At 37.8% G+C, this 12,005-nt stretch overlaps 1 protein-coding gene across 1 annotated transcript; it reads left to right on the top strand.

Moving 5' to 3' along the window:
• The first annotated feature begins 1,219 nt into the window (after nt 1-1,219).
• LOC149187442 (uncharacterized) lies at nt 1,220-11,799 on the top strand. Its single transcript, XM_089409665.1, has 4 exons — nt 1,220-1,367; nt 2,238-2,317; nt 10,639-10,930; nt 11,195-11,799. Exons 1-4 carry the CDS (start codon nt 1,220-1,222, stop codon nt 11,797-11,799), a joined length of 1,125 nt encoding a protein of 374 aa, XP_089265791.1.
• Nucleotides 11,800-12,005: the final 206 nt, after the last annotated feature.

The raw sequence follows: 12,005 nt of genomic DNA, 5'->3' as shown, positions 1-12,005 counted from the left end.
AGAAGTGTTGTTGAGGTCTGAAAATGAAGAAGAGCTTATTGGTATCATTTTGGATTTACAAAAGAAAGGTATTGATACTTCATCTTTAGTGTCACAAAAAGATAAAGAAGAGTTTTGGGAAATTGTTACTTCTGAATTGTTATTAGAGGAGAAGGATTTGAAACAGCTTAAAGAGCTTGACCCTTTTGAAGTCTTGCTTAAATCTAAAACTGGTTTACCTCTCCCAAATTGGAGTTCTTTTGTCAGTGGCTTACAAAGTCCCAATATCCCTTTCCGTACTCATACTTTATCCTCTGCCTCTGCTAGTCCAAAAAGTCCTCAGACAACATCTCATATTAGTTCTGGTCCCCCTAGTCACACAGTATTTGTTATCCCTGCTCCTCCTTTCATTATGGCTGTACCTGCTAGGTATGCTCCTCTAGCTCTCCCTGCTGTTTTGCATGATCTTCCTAGTAAATATGTTGCTAGGATTCCGACATGGGGAGGAGATGATGAAATTTCAGCTGAGGAACATGTGGATAGATTCAATGACTTTGTTGATAGGGAAGAAGTAGATGATGAAGATGTAAAGTTAAGACTGTTTGCTCAAACCTTTATTGGGGAAGTCCGAAAATGGTTTAAAGCCCTTGGAGCTGGTAGCATTCATAGTTGGATTGAATTTGAAGATAGTTTTCTGAGAAAATGGGGAAATAGGACCAATCCTGTTCAAGCCCTCACTGAGTATAATAGTTTAAGAAGAGCTCCAGATGAAACCGTCCAAAATTTTTCTAAGAGGTTTAATAAAGTATATAATTCCATTCCAGCACACTTGAAACCTCCTGGAGCTTTGGCACAGTTAAGATATGCTGAGTCATTTGATTCATATTTCTCTCTTTTACTCAGAGAAAGAGAGTCTGCTACTCTTGCTGACATGCAGAATGATGCAGTTAAGGTAGAGGTGAATATGCTAGCTGCTAAGAAGTCAAAGATGTCAAAGACTAAGATAAAGGAAGAGGAGAAACCTTGTACCTCTGCTCAAGAAGACAAGTTTGAAACCATGATGAAAACCATGGAGAAGTTGATGGATCAATTAGCACTTGGGAATACTGCTGCTCCCCAAGCACAACAAGAACCTCGGTTTAGGAACCCTCAATTTAGAAGGCCTCAAAATCAGCAAAGGCCAAGGGAAAATAGAAATCAGCAAGCAGATCCTCCAGTGAGACCTCCTTTCCAACAAAACATGGTGGATGAAGAGGAAGATCCTGAGGTACCTGAGGAGTCTATTCATTGCTTTGGTGAAGAAGACTCAGAAATTTTCTTAACAAAAGAGGAACATGATGAGTCTAGTTTGGTAAAGGTAGAAGAGGAACCTTCAGATTTCTTAAAAGGTTATCAGCATGCCATATTTGAAATTCAGAAGCAGTATAATCTCAGAAACCGAGATGTCCCTATTACAGCAAATAAAGCACAGCCCAAGAAAAATGTTTCAAAGGCAGTTGAAGATAAAAAGGAAAAGTCAAAGCAGATTGATGGTAAAGGTGATTCCTCTATTGATAAAAAGGATATTCAAAACCCTGCACCTCCTAAGGAACTTGAAAGGTCTAGTTCTGTTTTTAATATAGAAAATGAGATTGCAAAAATCAAAATATCAGTCCCATTTAATGAAATTCTGAAAGTAGACAAATATAGAAGCAAGATTGTGGAAATGCTTAATTCTCCACCAGGAGGGGCTGATATTCTAAGTGTGCAAGAGGATAATCCTATTATCTGTTTAGGACCAAGACTTGAGGATGAACAAAATGATGAGTTCCCTCCTTTTTATATAAGCATTAATATCCATGATATGACTCTACATAATGCTATGCTGGATTCAGGGGCATCACATAATCTCATGCCTAAGGTAATCATGGAAAGAATGGGATTAGAAGTAACTAGACCATACAAAGATTTATTTTCTTTTGATTCAAAGAGAGTTCATTGCATTGGGTTGATAAAAGATGTTGTTGTGGCACTCACACAAATCCCAGCAAAAACAACTGTCATGGACATTGTTGTTGCAGACATTCCACCTAAGTTTGGGATGCTTCTTTCAAGGTCATGGGCTGCAAAAATCAAGGGTACTATGCAAATGGATTTGACATATGCTACTATCCCAGTGTTTGGCGAACAAAGGAGGTTGTATCGTGAAACAAGGATGGCATATATGGTAAGCAGCAAAGACAAGCCTCAGAATTTTCCTATTTACTCATGTGATACAGGTCTGGGATCAGCTATCTTGTTCAATGAATCAGTTGGTAAAGAATCACAAGAGGAACTTGCAGAAAATCAGGGTCTGGAGGTACAACAAAGAAATGAAATAGATATCAATGGTTGTTGGTCCCTATATTTTGATGGAGCAGCAGGGAAAGAAGGCGCAGGAGCTGGAATTTGGATTACTAGTCCAACAGAAGAAAGTAAGTTTCTATCATATAAACTTAACTTTGATTGTACCAATAACATGGCTGAGTACGAGTCTCTGGTATTAGGCTTAGAAACATTGATAGAGTTGAAGGCAAAGAACATTGTTGTTTGTGGAGATTCTGAATTGATTATTAAGCAAGTACAGGGTGCATATCAAACAAAGGATGTTAGGATGAGAGCCTACAGAAACTTAGTGTTGGAGCTGTTGGAAAAGTTTCAATCCTATTCCTTCACCATTAAAACCAGGAATCAAAATTCTATTGCAGATTCTCTTGTTGTTGCAGCCAGTCTTTTTATTATTCCCAAACATTCTTCTGATAGCTATGAAGTGAAGGTTCGCCATAGACCAGTCATCCCAGATAATATCATAAACTGGCAAGTATTTGAAGATGATCAGTAGGTAAGAAATTTTCTTGAGTTGAAAGAGGAGTTTGAGCATAATCAGATAGATCAGCAGAATATGTTAGCAGAGACAAGGGACAAGTCTGAAGTGTTGCAGCTGCAAAACAATCTAATCCCCAAAGGCCTTATTCCTCTTGAAAAGTTATTTGATCACAATGATGTGTTTAAAGCACCAAGATTGCAAGCTAATGAAGAGGAAATAGAAAGTTGTAATTTAGGTGACTCAGTTGTGCCCAAGTTAGTCAAGATTTCAAAGTTTTTATCAGCAGATATGAAGGTCAAATATGTTGAAATGATGAAGAAATTTATTGATGTTTTTGCATGGAGCTATGCTGATTTGAAGCAGTATGATTCTTCAATTATACAACACACCATCCCAATTAAGCAAAATGAGAAGCCTTTTAAGCAGAAATTAAGGAGGATTAATCCCCTTCTGATGCCACTGATTGAAAAGGAGGTGAAAAAGCTTTTTGATGCAAAAATTATTGTTCCAATCAGATTCTCAAACTGGCTTGCTAATTTGGTACCAGTTAGGAAAAAGAATGGGGAGATTAGAATTTGCATAGATTTCAGGAACTTAAACAAGGCTTCACTGAAAGATAATTACCCTCTTCCTAAAATGGATCTGATTTTGCAAAATATTGTTGGTTCCCAAAGAATGTCTATGCTGGATGGTTTCTCAGGGTATAATCAGATCCTTGTTCATCCAGATGATCAGGAGAAGACAGCTTTCACTACACCATGGGGCACATTTATGTATGCAAAGATGCCCTTTGGTCTCATGAATGCAGGGGCGACCTTCCAGAGGGCTATGGACATTGCTTTTGCTGAAGAAAAAGATAAATCAGTGGTGGTATATCTTGATGATATCACAGTCTTTTCAAAAAGGGAAGAAGACCACTTAAAGCACCTTGAAAGGATCTTGCTAAAGTGTAGGAGGTTTGGTATTTCTTTAAACCCAACCAAAAGTATCTTTGCTTTAACTTGTGGAAAATTGCTTGGACATATTATTTCTGAAGAAGGAATTAGGATTGATCCTAATAGGGTCAGTGCTATTCAAAGGCTAGATTTGCCAAGGAGCAAGAAAGAAGTTCAATCTTTTCTTGGAAAGGTTAATTTTGTTAGAAGATTCATTCCTAACTTTGCTGAAGTGGTCAAACATATAACAAAGATGTTAAGGAAAGGAGCAGATTTCAAGTGGACAGCTGAAGCAAAGAAATTATTTGAAGAAATTAAAAAAGCCCTCACTCAAGCACCAGTCCTCATCAGCCCGGATTTTACCAAGGAATTCCTGATCTTCACCTTTGCTTCTGAAGATACAATTGCTGGAGTTTTGCTGCAGAAAGGAAGTCAAGGTACTGAACAACCTATTTCTTTCTTTAGCAAGACATTGGCTAATGCTGAGTTGAAATACAATATTTTAGAGAAGCAAGCATATGCATTGGTAAAATCCATTAAGGATTTCAGAATTTATGTGTTGCACTCTCATATTGTTGCATATGTGCCAAGCGCTGTAATAAAAGATATTCTTACACAAGCTGACCCTGATGGAAAAAGAGGGAAATGGATAGCAAAGCTCTTGGAGTATGACATTGAGATCAGGCCCACCAAGTTGGTGAAGGGTCAAGGCTTAGCAAGGTTGCTAACTCAGTCAAATTTGGACTGTATTGGTATCAATTTTAGCACAGAAATATCAGAAATTTCTGAGAATGAAGAAGAATTGGTCCAGATCAATGAAAAGTTTTTGACATCAGAATGGTATAAGGATGTGGCATTTGTCTTGCAGCACAATAGAGCCCCTGATAGCCTTTCCAAATCTAAAGCTCGGTTCACTAAGTTGAAATCTCTTAGATATTTTGTGTATGGGCAAAATTTATTTTGGAAGGATGCTGGAGGGATTTTACTAAATTGTCTCATTGAAGAAGAGGTTGATAAGGTAATTGATGAATTTCATAAGGGAGATTGTGGAGGCCATCACTATTGGAAAGCCACTGCAAACAAAGTTTTGAGAGCTGGATATTTTTGGCCAACTATGTTCAGAGACATTTATAAAAAGATAGCAGCATGCCATGAATGTCAAGTATTTGAAGGAAGGAGAAAGCTCATGCCATTGCCATTGGTTCCTATCTATGTTGAGGCACCCTTCCAGCAGTGGGGATTAGATTTTATAGGGGAAATACATCCTCCTTCCTCAGGACAACATCACTGGATTATCACAGCCACTGATTATTTTACAAAGTGGATAGAGGCAATACCTACTAGGCAAGCCAATGATTCAGTGATAATTTCCTTTTTAGAAAATAACATTTTATCAAGGTTTGGTTGTCCAATCAAGATTATCACAGACAATGCCCAGGCTTTTAAGTCTAAAAGAATGATAAATTTTTGTCATCAATACCACATTTCCCTTGGTCATTCCACAGCTTATTATCCACAGGGAAATGGCTTGGTTGAGAGTTCAAACAAGAGTCTTGTGAGAATTATTAAGAAACTGCTGCAGGATAATAAAAAGGCTTGGCATTTGAAATTGAAGTATGCCTTGTGGGCTGATTGAATTTGCACAAAGAGGTCCATTGGAACATCACCATATGAACTTGTGTATGGAGCAGAGGCAATTTTCCCAACATCTCTTGGGGTACCAGTTATGAAACTAATTCAGGGATTAGAAGAGGAACCAAATGCCATACAACGAAGGATTAATCAGTTGATAGCTTTGCAGGAGAAAAGGAATGAGGTGTTTGAAAACCATCAACAAAACCAGAATAGAGTCAAGAGAGCTTTTGACAAGAAGATCAAAGAGGTCACATTTCAGATTAATGATAAAGTCCTAAAATGGGAAGCCAGAATTGAAGAGAAAGGTAAACATGGCAAATTTGAAAATTTGTGGAAAGGGCCATTTCAGATTTCTGCTTTCCATGGAAACAACACTTACATTCTGCAGGAAGTTGATGGAACACCATATGCTGGAGGGCCTGTTAATGGCAGGTTCTTAAAGCATTACAATAAGTGAATGTCTGCCAAGTATCTCATGAGCATTGTATATAACCGTTTTATGAAGTTTTCCTATTAAAAATAAATGACAAGCTGAACAGAAAAGCTTTAGCCCGAGGAGAAGGCCCACAAAGCTAGAAAGGAATGCTTGTCAGTTGTGTGTATGTTTTATAAAATGGACAAAGCACTGGTTCTACGAGTTCTTAGTGTACAACAGGAGCACACTATCCCAAGTGGAGCCACTGTTATCACCTAGAACTACAGTCACATGTATATAATTTTTGTCCAAAGTTCACTGTCAAAAAATGGGTGTCAAATGGTTTTTGTCCTATGTTTCTTACTTAGGGGTCATGTTTCTAAAGGATTTTGATGTGAATCATTCTCAAATACTGTTGGTCATCCTCCATCATGATTGCATAAGCCATGTCTTATCTTGTACATGTCACTGGTCCTTTCCGTATTTTTGCAGCTCAGTCTTATTGGTTGATTTTGCAGCGCAATTATGTTTTAGCCATTTCACAGCACGTCAGCATCCAGCTGTTTTGCAGCGCATTTTGCTAATTTATAACTATTTGCGCTACGAAATCGCGGATTCGGGCATTTTGCAGCACAGATTCTTAAAGGGTCACGTCTGGGGGATGAGTCATTGTGTCCGTCCGGTTATTGTCAGTTGGCGTACCTCCCAAACACTTATGAGCCATCACTCCACCAATAGATTCGTAGGCATGCACATAAAAATCATTCAAACGGTTTTATCATGCATGGGTGTTTTATGATGTTTGTTAATGATGCATAAAGTGGCCAGCTTGTGTGAAAAAATATTTGAATTGCAAACGAGCCCGAGTTTCTTTTTCAAGAGAGCCTGATTACAAGCGAGCCTGCGTTTTAAAAAAAAAAATTGAATTTTCCATTTGAGTTGAAGCTGGTGGTGATTCTCTGTGCAAAAAAATTTCGAAAGCGAAATGGAGAGGAAGGAGCATCGGTCTGGAAGATGTCAGAGAACAGAGCCTGAAGGATTGGACCTTGCATTGAGAGATGAAGGTGTGAGGAAAGCTTTCAAGGATGCTGGCTGTTGGAATTTCTATGAGAAGCTACATAAAGGAAACCACATGAGGCTAGCCTAGCCCTTCAAATAATGACAAGTGTACCTTTTTGTAAAGGTGAAATTTTTTGTCTTAAGTTAAAGCTATGATAAAGGTACTTTATTACCGGTTGTTAGGGTTTTGGAAGGAGATGCATACGAAGAATTTTGGCTTATACACCTGTCCAATCAACAAAGCTTCCAGCACATTTGGGAATATGGTGATGCTCGTCATTTCTGGGGTATTAAAGAGCTGGGAACATGCTGCTTAATTTTTGAAGAATGGTGGAAGACAAGGACCGGAAAAACAGGGGTTTTATCCTTATGATTAATGAACCATCAGTGCATTCAGTATCCAAAGCTAGCTTGTTCATTGCATCCTTCTCGCAGCTATCTCAGCCAAACTGAAAGGAGACAGGTGTCAAGGATCGAGAAAGAATCATGCTACGAGGAGAATAGAATCAGAGTTTTAGTTTAGTTAGGACTCTTTGTAATTACAGCTCAGCACTCAATGTATTTAATGAGTTAGTTAAATGGTAGATAGGGGTAATTAGTAGCAGTCATCGAGCTCCCCTCATGCTGGAGGAGGAAGCTCAAATTAGTTAAGGGTGTATCTCTATATATAGATCAAACTTTGATGTAATGAGGGTTGGATGTTTTGGAGAAGACTGTTTTGGTTTATGTATAAACAGATTTCAGTAATGCAAATGACTGTTTTTTCTTCTCAGGATTCACAATGGATCTTCTTGTTCAAATGTGTGATGGTATATTTTCTTTAATGTTTGTTTACAGTTTTGTTAATGCATAATCACTCAGAACTCATGGATCATGCTCTGACTTCCTGTATGCCTTGGCAAACTGTGGTTTCAAAGTTATGTTTGAACATTTAGATGTTAAGTGCCCTGATTTCTATGAAAAGATAGTGTTGTTGTTTACTGAGATATTAGTGACTCCATAAGCCCAATGGGAATCAATTCAATGTTGTCTAGCCAGCATACTTGTTCATGTGTCTTATAAGAGTTAGCCATCTTGTCATTAGTCAACATTCATAACCTTTGAGAGAGCCCTCTCAGACTAAGGAGGCTAAGCCTTAGTCAAAAGCCTGGTTTGAAGTAGTTACACAGAGTCTTACTGATTGGCAGCCTTCAGTGCTTGATTTTGTGATAACACTTAGCATAGGCTACATGCTGGTTTAATTCCCCCATTTAAATAGGCTACATTCCAGGCGAATACCATGGGTCAATACCATATGCCATTTTGGTGAATACCATGGGTCAATACCATGTGCCATTTTTATTTTTATTAGAATATTTTACTCAATTATAAAATCTTGTAAGAGTCTTTTACTAAATAATAAAACTTTGTAAAGTCCTAGTGAATCTTAGCATAGGCTACATGCTGGTTTAATTCCCCCATTTAAAGAGGCTACATTCGAGGTGAATACCATGGGTCAATACCATGTTCCATTTTGGTGAATACCATGGGTCAATACCATGTGCCATTTTTATTTTTATTAATTCTAATATTAGGGTTAATAATGGTTTTTTGAATGGTATTAATAACAATCTAGTCTATGGTATTTGTCCCATAGTAGTTTGGCCATAGGTTTCACCTAAATATAACCCATTTTTTGAGTGTTCTTAAATATAAGGTGACTTATGGAGTAAATATAAAAAAATTGTTTTATTTGTTTACCATACCTCTCCTTTATTTATATTTTTATTAATTTACCATACCTCTTTTACAAATATGGTATTTGGCCCATAGGATTCACTTAAATAAAACCTCTTTCTTGAGCCTTCAAGAATAGAATGAGGGTTATGGACTAAATATAAAAAGAGGTTTCATTTATTTACGATACGTCTAGTTTATTTATATTTTTATTTATTTACCATACCCTTTGAGTAAGTATAAAAAGACGTTTTATTTATTTACCATACCTCCACTTTACTTATATTTTTATTTGTTTACACCCTTACATGTATATAAGGTGACTTATGGAGTAAATATAAAAAATGTTTTATTTATTTACCATACCTCTTTTATAAATATGGTATTTGGCCCATAGGATTCACTTAAATAAAACCTATTCTTGAAAATGGGCGAATGGATTCACTTAAATAAAACCTATTCTTGAAAATGGGCGAATGGAAGGTTGTAAGTCCTAATTTCAAGGGCTAAATTTACCTTTTTTACCCTCTCCCTTAAAATAAGGTGGGCTATTTGAGGTGATTTGTAAAAATGTACTATGATACAAAATATTCGCCCACTAAAAATTTAAAACCCCTTAATTTTGCCAAAGGGCGAACATTCGCCCCTAAAATTATCCTTGGATTCCAGGAACTGGAATTAGCATTGCATGCTATGCCTACCCATTGGTGGGGTACACACAAGGAGAACTTTGCTGGATGGAAAGGATACAGGAGAATGATGAAGTTAAGGTTTGGATATGCTAATACTAGAATGGAAGAAAAATACAGTGGGAAGGATGATCCACGTGATCATTTGGCACGATGGACTAAGGTATGGGGAACATAACCACAACCCGAATGAGTGCATATTTTCTATCATACGTTAGATACCATCCGAATGAACTGGTATCTAGAGACGGAACTTTGCCATGGAACAACTGGGTGGGAAATCTAAAGGGAGAGTTTTCTATTAACTTTCATCTTAGAGGATGGTTTTGAGAGCATTGATGACGCGCTAAAAGAAATAAAAGCAACTATATTCAAAACACCAAAAGGAACCAATCAAACAGACTCAACCAAATTAGAGTAAACAGTTGTGTCATGTGCTGGAATTTATAATGTAACTATTGAAGAAGAAGAAGAAGATTTACAAAATATTACTATTCCAGAAACTGAAGGACAATGCAAAGTCGAAGGACCGAAGGTAGTGAACCCATATATATTAGAGCCTTTGGAAACTCGACAAGTAAACATTGGATTTGAACCAGAACCTAAGTTTGCAAAGATAAGAGACTATTCGGAGGAAGATACGATTGATAAGGTAGCTGAGATGTTGCACGAGTACCAGGATTTTTTCCCTACGAAGTTTTCTGATTTGAAAGGGATCATCAGGGATTTAGGTGTTATGAGGATTACATTGAAGCCGAATGTGAAGCCCATTAAGCAGCGACCTTAAGGTGCGCCAGGAACTGGATAAGATGTTGGATGCTAGTATTATTGAGCCTGTAGAAGAATCATATTGGGTAAGCCCAATGGTGGTCCAAGAAAAGAAACAAAAAGGCAAAATCTGCATATGCGTAGATCTGCAGAAGCTGAATGATGCATGTGTGCATGATCCATTTCCGACACTGTTTACTGATGAAATATTAGAGAATGTTGACAGACAGGAGGCGTATTCATTTACTAATGGTTTTTTGGGATATCATCAAATAAATATCGCGCTGAAATATCGAAGAAAAAAAATCCTTTACAACTGAGTGGGGGTGCTTCCAATATACAATTATGCCATTCGAATTGAAGAACACTCTTGCAATATTTTCCCGGGTTGTGATCACGAGGTTCAAGGAGTTTATTCATAAATTCATGGAGGTGCATTTTGATGATTGGACTGTGTTTGTCTTTATGAAGCACCATGTTACGAGTCTACATCTCATGCTGGATACATGTAGAAGGTATCAGATTGCGCTAAACTTGAAGAAGTGTATATTCTGTTTGCCCATTGGAATTTTGCTTGGCCATGTTTTATGTAAGCAGGGATTGATGGTGGACCCTGCAAAGATCACTGTAATTGTAAATTTGGAAGCTCCTAGGAATATAAAACAACTGCGTGCAACATTGGGGAACACTGGGTATTACAGGAAGTTTATTAAGGCATATGCTCAATTAACCACACTGATGGAGAAACTGTTGAATAAAGATGTGATGTTTTGCTGGGATGAATACTGTCAATGCAGTTTGGATGTCTTAAAGGAAAATATGGCGACAACGCCTATTTTGATGTTTCCAGACTGGAAGAAGGAGTTCCATGTGCATGTCGTTGCATCTTGTATTGCGTTAGGAGCAGTATTAACATAGGTCGGGTGAAGGAGGGATTGATCATCCGATAGTCTTCATGAGAAGAATTACTCCACTACAAAGCACGAAGGGTTGGTGATGGTCTACGCACTGTAGAAGTTTAGGCATTATTTATTGCCTGGACACTTTAAAATGTATAAAACTCAGTCCACGCTGAAGTACCTGGTTAGTAAGCCTGTGTTGGGGGGGAAGATATGTCGATGATTACTATTGTTTCATGGATATGACTTTGAAGTAATTGTGAAGCCTGGAAGGCTGAATGCAGGTCTAGAACATCTATCTAGGATTGAAATAGGTGAGGAACCAAGTAGTTTGGAGGAACGATTTTCGGACGTGCAGCTCTTTGCGGTGCGCGTCACGGATGATCATGTTTCTGCTATCATTCAATTTTTAACAACGGAAACAACTTCAGAAGGTTATTACACTCAACAAAAGGAGTTAGTAGTTCGCGCTGCAGATTTTACAGTGATTGTGGGTCGTTTTTATAAGATAGAAATTGATGAGATACTACGAAGGTATCTTCCAGAGTTTGAACGTGCTAGTATCCTAGTTGAAGCCCATGGAGGAGTGGTAGGACATCACTATGCTGGGAAAGCAACTGCGCAGATGATTTTGTGCGCTAGATTATGGTGGCCGACATTACACAAGGATTCTAAGGCATACCTCAAGGCATGTGATGCTTGCCACAGGATGGGGAATCCTTTGCGAAGGGATGAATTTCCCTTAAATCCTCAAGTTTCGTTGCAAGTATTTGATAAATGGGCTATTGACTTTATAGGCCCAATACAACCACCAGGTAAGAAGACGGGTGCATGGTACATCATTACTAAAATAGAGTAATTAACTAGATGGGCGGAAGTGCAACCAGTAAAGGATTGTATAACGGCCACTGCTACAAAGTTTTTATTTGAATATGTCTTAACTAGGTTTGGATGTGCTAAGATATTGATGAGTGATAGGGGTACACATTTCTTGAATGAAATGATCAGTGTGATGCTTGAAGAAATCTAGGTGTATCATCAAAATAACACACTCTCTGACCCATA

The sequence above is a fragment of the Pinus tabuliformis genome, chromosome 3_1 (assembly GCF_031772625.1).
Source record: "Pinus tabuliformis cultivar Carrire ecotype Pingquan chromosome 3_1, CPIR1, whole genome shotgun sequence".
Taxonomy (NCBI): domain Eukaryota; kingdom Viridiplantae; phylum Streptophyta; class Pinopsida; order Pinales; family Pinaceae; genus Pinus; species Pinus tabuliformis.
Note: the sequence above shows the minus strand (reverse complement) of the source record. Positions and strands in the feature narration are given on the sequence as shown.